Source organism: Anastrepha ludens, chromosome 5 (genome assembly GCF_028408465.1).
Source record: "Anastrepha ludens isolate Willacy chromosome 5, idAnaLude1.1, whole genome shotgun sequence".
NCBI lineage: Eukaryota > Metazoa > Arthropoda > Insecta > Diptera > Tephritidae > Anastrepha > Anastrepha ludens.
The window spans coordinates 83,428,004-83,443,512 of NC_071501.1; the positions used below are offsets into that span (position 1 = coordinate 83,428,004).

The 15,509-nt window shown below is 38.1% G+C and overlaps 2 protein-coding genes across 2 annotated transcripts; one reads left to right on the forward strand and one right to left on the reverse strand.

Moving 5' to 3' along the window:
- Positions 1 to 1,170: 1,170 nt before the first annotated feature.
- On the reverse strand, positions 1,171 to 2,117 carry LOC128863894 (ubiquitin-60S ribosomal protein L40). Its single transcript, XM_054103299.1, has 2 exons — positions 2,013 to 2,117; positions 1,171 to 1,765 (listed from the first exon to the last, which is right to left on the reverse strand). The coding sequence occupies exon 2, from the start codon at positions 1,751 to 1,753 to the stop codon at positions 1,367 to 1,369; it is 387 nt and encodes a 128-aa protein (XP_053959274.1). The 5' UTR covers positions 1,754 to 1,765; positions 2,013 to 2,117; the 3' UTR covers positions 1,171 to 1,366.
- A 2,291-nt stretch (positions 2,118 to 4,408) lies between these two features.
- LOC128863292 (putative lipid scramblase CLPTM1) lies at positions 4,409 to 12,023 on the forward strand. Its single transcript, XM_054102399.1, has 4 exons — positions 4,409 to 4,510; positions 9,548 to 9,725; positions 9,792 to 10,763; positions 10,825 to 12,023. The coding sequence occupies exons 2-4, from the start codon at positions 9,678 to 9,680 to the stop codon at positions 11,743 to 11,745; spliced, it is 1,941 nt and encodes a 646-aa protein (XP_053958374.1). The 5' UTR covers positions 4,409 to 4,510; positions 9,548 to 9,677; the 3' UTR covers positions 11,746 to 12,023.
- The last annotated feature ends 3,486 nt before the right edge of the window (positions 12,024 to 15,509 follow it).

A 15,509-nucleotide genomic window follows, 5' to 3' on the forward strand; every position in this document is an offset into this window, starting at 1 on the left:
TTAATATCCATTAAAAAGGTGTTCACACGCGTAACATGGCAATGTAGCTGTAGACGCTGGGTTTGACCCACATAAACATTGACAGTTCCCACGACAGTCGGTTCTACGTAACCGGCATGACCCGGACTTATATCCGGCCAAGGGATATCACTTAACAGCATTTCCAGCATATGTATAAGGAATGTTTATGCTGCTACAATAGCAACAACCCACACATCAGTGAGGTTCAGCACACTAGGACTAGTTTTCTGAAGCGGTAGCCCTCGACCGAGCCATTCCGCTAAAGAGAAACGGTTGCTATGGTCTGGATTTCGTAGCAGGCTAAACTTCTGCTTATCCAGAACAGCCCGCGGCATACTCAATATATGTTCGGCATGAGAAGATATACCGCATGGTAATAACGACCCATTCACATGCCCTCTTCAACCCACTCACCTAACAGCCCTCTCAATTTGCACCCAGCCTGTCGAAACAGCACGTTTCCTGGGCCAACCGTTAGATTAGTTGGCCAATGACGATCGGTAACTACACCGCACTTGCAGCGCCAAATGAGCTGCTACAACAACAAAAACGCACACAGCAGACATACTATACATAAATCATCAACAAATTATTTCTGTTGTTTGTTTGTTTGTTTGTTAACAATAATAATTTGTTATTTCTGTTCATCGTCCTTCCTTTGTATGCATTATGCATTCCTTTACATTATGCCTAATATGAATTACGTTAAGTCTTCATACAAAATCCACTAGATGCAGAATCTGTTATATCCTCACAACAAAGTTCATTACAGATTTAAGTTACCAAGAAACTCATCAACGACAGTCGGTTCTACGTAACCGGAACGACCTGGATTCATATACTGCCAGAGACTGTCACTTTAGCAGGATTCCCCGCATATTTATGGGGAATGTTTATGTTGCTACAACTAGAACTAAGAAACACCCACATAACATCCTGAAAAACACATTAATTGTTGCATACAACCCCGTCTAAGCATTTTTGCAGTAAATTTTATTTTGCAATACTATTTACATATAAATCAGAACAATTCTTTATCCTATCATAAACCAATATATGTTTAATCAAATATAAATCTTGTCATAAACTAAGTGTTTCAATAGAATCCTCCCAATGCGTATCTGTGCTTCACAATAAAATACAATCCCCTATTTTGCAGCTTTCACGATAGAAAACAAATAATTATCATACATTTTTTATTTCAAAAAAATTCGCATTACAATTTTCATTTCAATTCATTTAATGCTGGGATACACATAGGAAAAAAAGAAAAAAGGGAATGCTATCTTCACACACACATTCCCAACACTCTTCGCCTTCGTCCACATATCCAGATGCTAGTAATCTACTTCAACTTCTTCTTGGGACGCAAGTTGTTGGTGTGTCCACACTTCTTCTTGCGGCAGTTGGTCGCACGTGGATGCAGACGAGCGTAGCACTTGCGGCAGATCATCTTATCGCAATTGTATTTTTGAGCCAAGATACGCAATGAAGGTTCAATGATACCACCACGTAGACGCAACACCAAGTGAAGGGTTGACTCCTTCTGGATGTTGTAGTCGGACAAGGTGCGACCATCCTCCAATTGCTTGCCAGCGAAGATCAAACGTTGTTGATCTGGTGGGATACCCTCTTTATCTTGGATCTTAGCCTTGACATTTTCGATGGTGTCAGAGGGCTCGACCTCCAAAGTGATGGTCTTACCAGTGAGTGTTTTGACAAAAATCTGCATTTTGCCGTCTTCCTAAAGAAAAGAAACAAATCGTTATAAGCATCTGCGTTTTCACATTGTTCGAAACATAGATATGACGTGTAAATTTTAGGTTAGAATTTCATTCACTTCATTTTCAATTTTATTCAAAAGATATTTACAAATATCTAACACCACGAGTTTACTCACTACTTTTGATATCTAAATTAATATTTTTTTAATAATTCTTGATGAAAATCACCACAAAAACCACAAATTTTTACACAAAACCCACGCTTACCTCTATTAACGTGCAGAGAAATTTTAGAAAGAAACCAAAGAGGAAATTTTTAATATGGCAGGAAATCTTTTGACATTTCCCTCTCAGTGCTGCCAAATCAAAATATTAGTGTAGTTATCGATTATCGATTTCACAAAAGGAATAGGGGTATTTAAGAAATGTTCTCAGGACACGTAATTCGTTATCTATGTAATTCCTTTAATAATTTGTTAATTCCCCTGTTTCTAAAGCGCATTCGTTACACACTTCGCAGTAATGCGATTCGCAGCTGCCCCTCTTAATCTTGTTCTTGCTTTTTATTATTATTATTGTTTACTGTGAATATCGGGGATGGGAGAAAAGGGAGACAAAACAGAGATTTTAATTTATTTTATAGCAAAGGTTATATTTATTTATTTCTTCCATTTCCAGCAATAAAAAGAAAAAGTGTCAACAAATGGAAACAGCCGGCGAAATGAATAGTGCTGCTGAAAACCCCCACATTTATGTACTGGGCGCTGGAAGTGAATAATGCGCAATAGAAATGCACAACTCGAGTGTACGATACCTTCAATTCAATTTGGTTCTATTACTAAAACTTAACTTTTCTGGTAATTATTCAAGGTTTGTTAATTTTGTTTTGTTTTACTATTTCGTGTTAGTTTGCTAGCTAATTTCAATAAATTGTCGATATTTCGAATTTGGGAAGACAACAATTTATACGTAATTTAGAAACTCCGCCTGCCACATCAGGGTAATTTCTTTTCCGTCGCACTACACGGTATACAGAAACTAAAGGTGACACCTGCCAAAAATAAAAACTTTACTTTTCGCGATTTTGACAACCGGTTTACATTATAGCTTCAAAAAAATAAATAAATAAACTAAAGAAAGAGAAATTACTTATTTGTGAATACTCAATTAATGGCTTAGTAATATTTTAATTTAGTATTAAACAGCATATTAAAAATGAAGTGCCGAGTTTATTAATGTGTGCATAATTTCTTTCTTTTCAGTTTCCATTGCTTTCGGTTACTCTTCCTCTTCACAAACAGTAATTTCGCTTTCTTTTCTTTGAACATTCACAGCAAATTCGGAAGGTGCAATCTTGTATTCTATCATTATTTTCGGCACTAGACCAACAACAACGCTTTTGTCACGACTAAAGAAAACAAAAAGGATAAACCACGGTGAACAGCCAGCAATCAGTTGGAGCTAGAAGCGCACGACGATGGTGCGAATGCAACGGATTGTCATCATGGCAAAAAAACAAATCAGCTGGTTTACTTAAATTGATTCGCCTTAGTTAGATCGAAATTAAACTGCCACCCCTGTTATATTGGAAATGAGCTGATTCCTTCAAATACGCTGAGAGCCGATTAACGACTTACTGTTGGCCACACTTTCTAAATCCCTTTCACCATGGTAATTTCCCCTGAAAAATGTGTGCCATACTTTCTTTGTACTGGTTTTTTGTAAATTCCCGAGAGTTTGGTCAACTAATATCAAATTACCCATGTAGCTAACCCCAAAATGAAAAATTGAAAAATTCAGTATTGATTCAGCTGTGTTAGCTGAATTTTTACAAAAAATAAACATAGCTAATTAAACAAAATTGTAAGTGCTCTGTAGTCCGAGCATTAGCAGTCGAGCGAGGCATTACTACCGAATTAAAAGAGAAGGTGCCACCTACGGTATTCTGTACATCGTGTAGTTATATAAATTAAATTCAAAAGCTGTTTTAAAGATAAATTCTATGTTGTATGCCATTTTTTGCGGACAATTTTAATGCTACGCCATTATGCATAAACGTTTACGGTAATCGGTTCTAGGTTATCTGTCAATTGATATCCAGCCACGAACTGTCACGTCAGCAGCATTCACAAAACATTCATGGGTATGTGTATGCTGTTATAACAACAACAACGGCTAATTGATGGCATTTGAACTGATTAGCTCTTGAGTAAGTATAATATGCCGGTTTTCAGTTCATATATCATTCTCTTAAAAATATGTATTATAATTCATCTTCAATGCTTTTTGGTTCCAAATATCAAAGATTATGAGAAATACATCAAGATAAACAACTGAAGTTTTCCATCTTGGTGCTCACGTTCACCAACGTATACGTACGCCCGTATCTGCTGAAACGATGAAACTAATTAGAGCCCCATGTAAATGAATTCTCGCACCCTTTCCGTTTCGTAGATCATCGTTTCACGTACGTTTACGTTGGTGAGTGTAAGCACTACCAACGCCCCATAAAAATGAACCGTATCGTTCCCTTTAGAATTGGCCATGATTCTGAACTGAATAACCCAAGAAAACCCGCTACGCGTGCCCCCGAACCCGCAGATATACCAAAAATTAAACATAAATTATTAAATAAACTAGCGGCAACCCTATAAAGAACATTTGCTTTATTAAGTTGGACGCACTGGCCTATCATAAAAGTCATAATTTTTTCCACATCATTTTTTCTGAGCCGTGTAAATTGATTAAAAAAATTAACTTAAAAGGTCATGTGGTTCAAGCGAAGAACCATTAAACACGATCTCCCAAGACAAAGCAACCTACAGCAGCTTCTCTGAAAATGTCAGTAACCTGAGCCAGGGGCAATCTGGGTGCTCCAGCCTGACTAATTCAACACCAAAGCAACAAAGTCAAGACGCAAAAAATGCAGGGAAACCAGGTAATAGAGACCCAATAGAATACCCAAGCGACCATACAGGTTCAGCCTTTGTGCTCGTAGATGTTTCAGAATGTGAACTTTTTAGAAATGAAAAAATCAGAAGTGGAATGGGGCTTTATCAGCACATTCGCCACTTAAACATAAAAAACATTGATTTAATTGAGGCTGTGGGAATCTCCCTATATAAAGTATTTTTCTTAAATGTCAAGGCAGCAAACAATTTCACAAAAAACGAAAGCATTAAAGCCATGAAAATCAAACCCTTCATCCCGAGATCTGCCATTGAAACATATGGAGTGATCAGAGGAGTTGCACTCTATCTAACAGAAGACGAAATACGTAAAAATATCAAATCTGAAATGAAGGTTCTCTCAGTGTATCGTTTTCAGCGCAGATCAGCTGACGGAACCAGTTTTACCCCAACAACAACGGTAAAAATTGGCTTCAGTGGAGGTAAAATCCCCAAAAACGTTACCCTGGAATATTCCAGATTTGGTGTAAGCCACTTTTTCCCCCCTGTGCGTCAGTGTCACAATTGCGGCAGACTGGGCCACACACTAAAAGGATGCCGCTCAGGCAAAAGATGCCTGCAGTGCGGCAAGCCGGATGGTTGCAACCCTCCCTGCAATGTAGTAAAATGCATCCTTTGTGGTGAAGCTTCTCATGACTCAAACAACAAAGCCAAATGTAATGTTTGGCGAAAAGAAAACGACATTAATGAAATAAAAACTATTAAAAAAATCTCCAGAAAGGAGGTACTGAAAACATACTTCTCGTCCACCAACCAATTTAGCCTCCTTCAGGATGAAGAAGTGGATTTCCCCCCGCTCTCTCCTGCAAGTGACACAGCCTTTGACAGTGACATTGTTGTTAACAAAAAGCTCACCAAGCGCAGCTTTAGCAACATAGTCAAAAACCAACACATTCCAAAGGAACCATCCCAACCAAAGGCTAAGTATACAGGGGCCATACCCAAGGCCACCAGCACACCCTGTTATGAAAGAGAAGGATACGTGGTCAGCTCCCAGCTGGAGAAAGTTCTCCTTGAGGTGCTGAAACTGGCCAGAGCTGCCTTTGTCAAATTGCAGGATGAGGATGCCCTGCAGCAGTTGGCTTCTTTAGACAAAATAAAGGACAAAATACTCATCGGTAGTGACATTGCTCTAGTGAGCCAAAGAAAGTTGACTTCCTACAATGACCTCGATTCGAGTATTACAATATAATTGCCAATCACTCAAAGCAAACGTCGACAGCATTGATTATTATATCAATAACAATGATGTCGACGTGTGCTGCCTCAGCGAAATCTTCTCATTTCAAGTGTCAAACAGTAGAAAATTTTTGAACTTCAAAATCTGCAAGAAAAGCAGAGCGGATGGTTATGGTGGGGTGGCCATAGCCATACGAAAAAGCATTAAATTCAAAAGAGTGGCATATCAAACAGTTCAAGACATCTTAATTATAAAAACAAAAAACCTAGTCCCTAACTTGACCTTCGTATCAGTCTACTTCCCGCCCAGTATCTCTACTGGTGACTTTGTAATAGAAATTGAAAGACTTCTAGTTTTCTTAGAAGGCTGCCAAAATGTTATCATCGCGGGTGATTTTAATGCTAGAAGCAAATTGTGGGGTGATATAATAGACACAGGAAAGGGGAAAAAGCTGGCTAGTCTCATTCTCGGTTCAAAATTCGCATGCTTAAATGATGGCAACATCACTTTCAAAAAAGACCTAAAGAGTTCAAATGGATCGGTGTTAGACCTTACCCTTGTTAGCTTAGCCAAAAATTGTGCTTGGAAAGTCCTCCCCTTTCCTCTCGGAGGCAGCCACCATTTCCCAATCGTTTTGGATATTGAAACGGTTGTGAAAAAACAAGTCAAATTTATCGCCAAAAAGAAACTCCTTCATGCCTTGCAAGATGCAAACTTCGACCCCTGCTTTGAAAATATTGAGAACGTTTTCAAAGAGGAGGTGAAGGCTGCCACCTTTCGTCTAAAGGACAAGATGGCGCCCAAGCCTTGGTGGAATGATGCACTTGCTAAATCATATCGGTTAATGGTAGCGTCGTTCAAAAAAAGCAAACAATTCCCAACGCCGGAAAATCTTGATGTTGCCTTGCAACGAAGGGAACAATGGAAATCCGATGTAAAAAAAGCAAAAAAAGAAAACTTTGAGAACAAAATTGACGAGATCAATCACAGCTCAAACACCACTGAAGCGTGGCGCTTTGTTAAATGTCTAAAGGGGGTAAATGAGTCATCTTCCGATTATAGTTGGAACGATGAGAAAAACAGGGAATATTTAGCCTTTTTAAAAAGTCAAGTCCCCTCTGATGTTGGCTCCTGGCGTGGACCCAGTGGGGCGTGCGCACCTTCAAGCCTTCGCTTCACGTATGAGGAGATGGTGGCTGTCCTCGACCGGAGGAAAAAGAGATCAGCGGGTGGCTGTGACGGCGTCACATATGAAATGTTAAAAGCCTTGACCGACAAAAACTTATGCACCGTGCTCACTGCCATGAATGACTCCTTTCTTTCCAAGGAAATAAAAGAGTCATGGAGGGTGATCAAGATTGTACCGATACCAAAGAAAAACAAAGATATGTCCGACTACAGAAACTTCAGACCGATCTCGCTTATTTCGGTGTTCATCAAAACAATCAACCTCATGATCAAAGGACGGTTGACGAAATTTCTTGAACGGACGGGGACCCTCCCCAAGAGAACCTTTGCCTACCGTAACAATAAGTCGGCGGCCATGTGTATCAACGAATTGTTACACGAAGTAGCCATTCTAAAGAAAAATAATCACAAAGCTTTACTATTTATACTCGACATTGAGAATGCGTACAACTGCGTAAAAATAAGTAAGCTTCAAGAAATCCTTGACGGGGCTGGTGTCAATGAACACTACACATCCTGGATCTGCGACTTTCTGTCGAAATGGGTTCTGAAACTAGGCAAGGAGTCGACTATTGTGGAGGATGGGCTACCGCAGGGAAGCTGCTTGTCCCCAGTTTTGTTCAATGTTTACACTCAATGGCTACACTCAGTACAAGATGATAAAACCTCAGTGTTCCAATTTGCTGATGATTTTGCTCTAATCTCTCACGATAAAAACTTTGAGATCGCAGAAGCCAATTTGCGCCACAAAATAAGGAGGTTTGCAGATATTGCAAATCACCTGAACTTATCCTTTAATATTGATAAATGCAAAGTAATGTATATTGCTCAAGGAAACAGGAAGACGTTAAACATTGAACATGACAACTGTGCAGTACCACAAGTAAACAAGTTGAAGTTCTTGGGGAGAGTCATAAATAACTCGCTAGCTGTGAGGGACCACTACACTGAGGTGGTCGGGAAATCTCTCAGCAACTCAAACCTTTTTAAAGTATTGACCACGGTCAGGGCAGGATTGCACCCGGAAGCTGCACTAAAATTCTACAGAAGCTTTGTCAGATCCAAACTAGAATATTGCAGAACCACCACGGCGCAGGCCAATAAAACTACTGTTAAAAAAATCACAACATTCCAGAACACCTTCCTGCGCAGGTGTCTAGGAGTTCCTCCCTCAACCCCTGTGCCCCTTCTCTATGCAGTGGCACATGAACTCCCACCTGAGGAGAGATCCTGGTGGTTGACAGCGAAAGAAATTCTAAAGCTCAAACAAACGAACGAAGAGTTATTCAATTCAATTGAGAGTAATCCTGGCCTTAAAACAAGTTATAACCTTGTCTTTCAAAAATTCTCAGGTGTCTTCTTAAACACCAAATGCCCCGATCCATTCGCCAGACACAAAGGTTTAAAAGTTGATCTAAAGACGCTCCCCAACGTCAAAAATCAGGTATCCGCGCCTGAAATGAAAGCTATATTTGCTCAAAAGGTAAATTGGTATAAGAGGAATGGCTTTAGCATATTGGCAACCGATGCTTCTGTAGGCCATCAGGCCGTCGGCTGTGCTGTTTTTGATGTACTTAGAGAAACAGAACATAAATTCCGAATAGACCTTACAACTTCGTCTACCTTTGGGGAACTCTGGGCCATCCTGAAGGCTACTGACATAGCTCATGGGCACAATGAAGAAAGCCTTGCAATCTTTACTGATAGTCTAACCGCTTGCAAAATCTTAGCAAAAGATAACTCAAACAACTATTGCGCTGACCTACTAAATCGCAGAATCCTAGAGTACAAGCTTCAAAATGTTCACATTATTTGGACGCCGGGCCACTCTGGTATACAAATAAATGAAAAAGCTGACTCTATTGCAAAAGAGGCCGTCGACACAGGGCTGCCATTAGAAGTAAATTTCACGGTTGATGAAGCACTCAGAAACATCAAAATAAACATCTACAGGGAGTGGTTTCACAGGTTTAATGAGTTCTCACAAAATAATCCAAACCTCTATCACAAACTGACTAACAAAATTCCATCTAAACCATGGTTTAAAGGTCTCAACCTTGACGTTCCAGATATCAAATTGTGCAATAGAATCATCGTAGGTCATACCTATGACAATATGTACTTGCACAAAATTAAAGTTGTAAACACACCACTCTGCAGATGCGGCGACACCGACTCCTACACACACCAAACTTTTGATTGCAACCTCCTTACTCATCTAAGAGCCAAATATCACATATTCAACACCCATAAAGACTTTGAATCCGCATTTAAATTTGCACTCAACCACAATTCATACACCCCCATCATGTCATTAATTGCTTTTATTCATGATGCTAATATCACATTTTAAAGTGAATCTTTCTACATACACACCAGTAATATCCCTACGTTGAAAACCCTGGCGATTTGTGGAAGTCATTCCCGCCAACTACATCAAAGCACAAAAAAAAAAAAAAAAAAAGGTCATGTGGTAAAAAATTAGTTTAAAGATATCTAAAGGAGACATTTATTACGCTCTTGTACAACAGAGGCAAACCGCCATTGACACATATCTAATAAGTGCCGCCTTCAAACGTTAAATTTTTATTAAAAATGTCAAGTGACGCACAGCCGCAGCAAGCTGCGCAAGGGAACGGCGAGGTAAGAAGCCCTTTAAAATAAAACAATGGTGTATTAATTATATCACATTATTCCAAACCTGTATAGGTTGCGCCTGCAGCCGATGGTGTCGCCGACCCCAACAATCCAGATCAACAACAACAAGGTCAACAGCAACCCCAACCAACAAAAATGGAGTCGTTCTTTGCCATGACGAAGTCACTGATATTGCGTGCACTTATAATATACTTTATAAGCTCGTTTTTTCGGCGTCCACAACCGAGCACTGAAGATGCAAGTCAGCAAAAATCTGTAAGTTCTGCTCCGCGTGTAAACGCTTGGAATTATTTCGAAAATGGTACCCTCTTTGATCTGCATCTTTGGCTGTCGGAAAATGCTGATGAGGTAGATTTCAACCAACATTCGAATTTAATATGGCTGCAAGAAGACCTCGTATATGGTGACTGGTCATCTGGGCCAAAACGCGATGGCATTTATACACATAATTTAAAGCTGAAAGCATCAAAGTCCTTGATGAACAACGGTAGCATCTATCTGCATGCTTTCGTCACACATGCTGGTGAGAGTCCCAATCCAAATGCACCAAATTATGCTAAACGTGGTATGATGGGACATCAGCAACGTATTCTAAATAAATTTAAGCGCATACGTGTTAATCGAAACTATAATCTGCTTGCTGGTGAGAAAGAGAAATTGGCTATGGAGTTGGAACATGCTAATATTAAGGATACCATCACCTCTCACTGGCATCCAAATTTGACAATCAATTTGGTGGTGGATCAAACGAATTGGGCACCAGGTAGCGTACCACCTCCGCTGGATGAATACGTCAAATTCGTGGATGGAGGCAGAACGTACTTGCCGATTGTATTTATTAACGATTATTGGAATTTGCAGCGCGAATATTTTCCTATTAATGAAACGACACCAGAATTAGATTTGCATTTAACTTTCCAACCCTTGAGCATGTTCAAATGGCAATTATATGCAGCGCAACAAATGAAGAACAAATGGGGTGGCAATATGCTTGGCGAATTAATGGCGTCCGGTGGGCCAGAGGTAAGTTGTGCCCTTATGTACAATAAAAAATATGTTTTATCGCAACCTCAATTCTCTGCAGGAGTCGGATGAGGATCAAGATTCTTTGAAGGAGACGCTGCTTGATACAAATATCTATTTGCTTGGACTTACCATCGCTATTTCGATACTGCATTCGGTATTTGAACTGCTAGCCTTCAAAAACGATATACAGTTTTGGAACAATCGTAAATCTCTCGAAGGTCTCTCTGTGCGTTCGGTATTTTTCGGAGTGTTTCAGTCGTTAATCGTACTGCTATACGTGCTCGACAATGAGACCAACTTTATGATACGTGTTTCATGCTTTATTGGATTAGGCATCGAAATTTGGAAGATTCACAAGGTAGTCGATATTGACTATAACACAGATCAAAAAATTTTGGGTATATTTCCAAAAATAAGTTTCCAAGATAAGGGCTCTTACGCGGATAGCAACACAAAAGAATATGACAATCTAGCCTTTAAATACTTAGGATGGGCTTGCTTCCCACTACTGATAGGCTATTTCGTGTACTCGTTAGTGTATAACGAGCACAAAGGATGGTATTCGTTTGTGCTGAATATGCTGTACGGTTACCTGCTGACATTCGGCTTCATTATGATGACGCCACAATTGTTTATCAACTATAAACTGAAGTCAGTGGCGCATTTACCCTGGCGTATGATGACTTACAAATTCCTAAATACATTCATAGATGACATATTTGCCTTTGTGATCAAAATGCCCACCATGTATAGGTTGGGTTGTTTCCGTGACGACATTATCTTCTTCGTATTCCTGTATCAACGCTGGCAATATCGCGTTGACTACAAACGCGTGAATGAATTTGGTTTCTCGGGCGAGATGGAAGAAGAAGCTTCTAAAAAGAGACTGGAAGCTGCTGCGCCCGCGTCACAGCAGAAGGAGGCGAAGCCAGCTATCGAAGATAAACCGAAATCAGCTGCCGAAAAGAAGGAGGAGTAAGTATTTTTCGTGTATGTAGATGTTAGTTTTCAATTTCCACCCCAAAAATGTGGATATTTCATGTATGAATGAGAATTTCTGTGAAAAGGGCATTGTTTTGTTTATGCCCTCTGGATCCTTCACTTCCTATACGTTAGTAAATTGAGTTAGATAATCTATTTACGTAATTTAAGTTGCTATTTGACAATTGTACATTGAAAATTCAAAAAGCATAAAATTAAATTCTTTTAATAAAGACATACATATGTATTGTGAATAACAGTGTTCCCCACTAGTTAGTTATCAGTAGTTTCATTCCCTAATCTTATCGTTTGGGTGAGTAAGATTTAATGCAACGCATATGCAGACCGGCGAAATTATCTTGTAAATATTAGTACAAACGAATAATCTTAAGTACATACGTACTTTAGGAAAAATGCCAACAGGAAATAGCTCGGCATACTCGTACACACTTAGATCATAAATCGGCTTGTACATCTCATACCGAAAACACATGAAAAGTTTTGCGATTTATCAACAAATTTCTACCTTCATTGTAATGCCTGGCGCTACATATTTGCCATAAACTGCACTCTCAGGCAGGGAGGAAGATATGTATAGGTAAGGAGGTGGAATTTTGATGGGTAAAACGCCTCACCGGGGTGGCTTATGAAAGCTCACTCCAGCAATGATGAGAACCTTCAACGAATTGCCACTCCAAACAATGCGAATAAGCGAAATAATTAATTTTAATTGAAATAAAAAACACTACAGCACATATATTGGAAAAGTTTTATTGATTCAATCGATATGGTAACGTGGTTTTAAAATATTGTTTAATTTTTAGTGAATTTACAAAGGTCTTGCATGATGATTTTCGGGGAGGCTGCACTTAATTTTAAGCTGCAAAACGCTTTACATTATATAAATAAATTAAAGCACATTACATACACATATTTTATCAATTTAAAGCACATAATTGAATATTTTTGCAATTTTGCTAAATTTTCAAAAGCGCATAAACACACCCAAGAGTATAAGGTACGAATTACGTCACCGCAAGCAGCTGTTTTTTGTTTACAAATTGTGGTCACAGAGAGCTGGTGAATACAGTAAAGAACAGCTGACTTGTTTGTATACGGTAATACTTCTACTGTGGCATCTCTCTACATTTTGTTTGACTATCGGTAGTGATGGTCGATTCCGATATGTTTAAATATGCGAGAGAATCGCCATCGTTGCAAAAATACAATTGAGCCAACAAACGACTCGCTGTGCGACTGTGCCATCGATGCATTTTTGAATTATTTCAACTGACTTTTATATTATATTAATTATACTTTTACTTATATTAAATATTATGGGTATATGGGCTAAGGAAAATTTACTGGGGAAATATTGTTTTTTTGCATGAGCAAAGAAAGAGATTACTCAAACAATTTTGTAAGCACAAAACAATGGTCTGGCTTCTACATCATTTTTTGCCATGTTTTTTTTTTTATTTTTGTTTCTTTGTTCACTCCTCTCGGGAGCATAGGGCCTTGACAAGACTCAGTCTTGCGTTTGTTTCGTTAATCTATTTTGATAACTGACAGGACAGGTGATTAGCCTGCCTCCATTAGTCCTAAGTAGTGGGAATGCTCACCTGTCGTTGCTTAGGAACAACACCTTCTTACTGCTTTGAGCGCCATCTGTGTTTTAAATTTTTGCGGCAGAGTAAAATTTCAAGACCATGCAACGTTTTGAGCATTTTCGTTCCGCGAGAGAGAAAAAAGATATAACTTAGAGGAAAAGGAGAGAAAGGGCTATACCTTATATATATCTTAGATACACTTAAGGCTATTCACGTCTCCCTTTTGAGCGGTCCTTCATCTTTTCTCCCACTCCTACGCTAAGGCTCTAGTCTAAGTCGTACGACGTTACTCGTATTGTAGGAGCAAGAGAAAACCACGTATATATTAGAGAGAGAAAGAGAGTGATGCGTAAACGTACAGCACTAACGCCATATTACTATAGTAGAGCGAAAGAGAACAACATATTGTTAGAATAGGATAGATAGTATTTCGCATGCGTGGGCCTTGTCTACGCACGTTATAGTGTTAGATGCTATATGCGCGGACGGCTCTAATTTTGTCTATTTGTATTCTCTGCAAATGTTGTGATTTTATTTAGATATATATTTTTTCTCTCTCTCTGATTCTCTCTCGGGTCTCTCCCTCTTTCTTTGTCTGCCTTGAAAGCTTCACTTTGTTTTTTTTTTTTAGAAACAGGGAAATTTGGAAAAGTGCGAGGACCGTGCTTTATGTGGGACTCGAACCCACAACCAATGGGATGGCAGGCCGAGGCCTAATTTTTAAAGAACTTGACATTTGTTTCAAGATAATCTTTTGCTTTTTCTCACTATTTGCCATTCATAAATAAGGATAGATAAAAGATATTTTGTCTAATAGATTGCGTTTACTGTACAAACCACAAAAATAAGTTCCTGACTATGCAACAAGTGCGATTTGTTTAAACGGATGACTGCAGATGGTATATTAATAAAGTGAGAAACTAACTATAATTTCAATAAAAATGGAGAAACAAGTTTTCAGATAAGTAATACATTATATTACATGAAAACTATCAATCGCTTATTGGTATATGATGGCAAATTTTTAATTTTAAAATTTTCTTATAATCTCTCTGTAAGACGCAAAATGACTCCTCGATAAGAAGGTCGCATAGACCTATCAGCTGAAAAAAATAAAAATAAACCAATATAAAAAGAAGCAATCAAAAAAATTCGCCAATATAAGAAAAGTTTCATGTTGAAATGAATTAAACTCCAAGTGAAGCCTACAGAAATCCAAAATAATAATAAAAGAAAATGCTTGCCGAAATTAATTAATTTACAAGCCGAGCTCATACTAGATAAAGGCACACGAAAAATCAAAATAAATTTCACTTAAGGTACTTGACCACCTTATAAGTTTCAAAAAATTAAATTTTTTTTTTTTTACATTTTTTCAATCCTTATACTTTTAAAAATCATCACCTGAAACTGTTTTTTTAAATTCGAATTCTAACAAAGTGAAATCAGTGAAAATGTGCAGGCGCATCCTGCACTCATTACTTGCTGACTCAGCTGAAAGAAAATAGCAAGTTTTAACTTTAAACGCGTTTTTCCAGAAATTACTTTTTTTCGAATGGCGGACACTTTATCTCCGAAACTGCTTAGCCGATTTTAATGATTTTGGTCTTGTTTTATTTGTTAAGATGTTTTGTATGCCAATTTACCACATTTTGCAAAAAAAAAGTTAATAAAGTATTGCTTTTTAAGCATAACATTGTGAAAAACAGGGGTGTTTTCTTAACTTTTTTTCAAACATCCGCCATTTTTTTATTATTATTTTTTTTTTGTCAGTTTGTGGTAAATTCTCACGCAAGGAACCTTCCTTTTGAAAATTTTGTTTATCTCTTTTGTTTTAGAATTACCATTTCTAAGATTAACTGTCCGCCGCAAGACATGATTTTCTTCAGGCCTCGACTTTGGCGCCTCCTGGATATATGTTAAAAAAAGAAATTTTAATAAATCAATTTTTTTTTGTATTATATAAGCTCTAAATAAAAATCTAAAAAAAAATTTATTTTAATATATTATACAGAACATGAAAAAAAAATTATTGAATATGTTGTACTTTTTAGCTTTCCAAGGTGGTCAAGTACCTTAAGAAAGAAATTTTCAAAATATCGATTTTTTTTTTATTTTGTTTAAGAATACACACAGAAAATTTAATATCGTT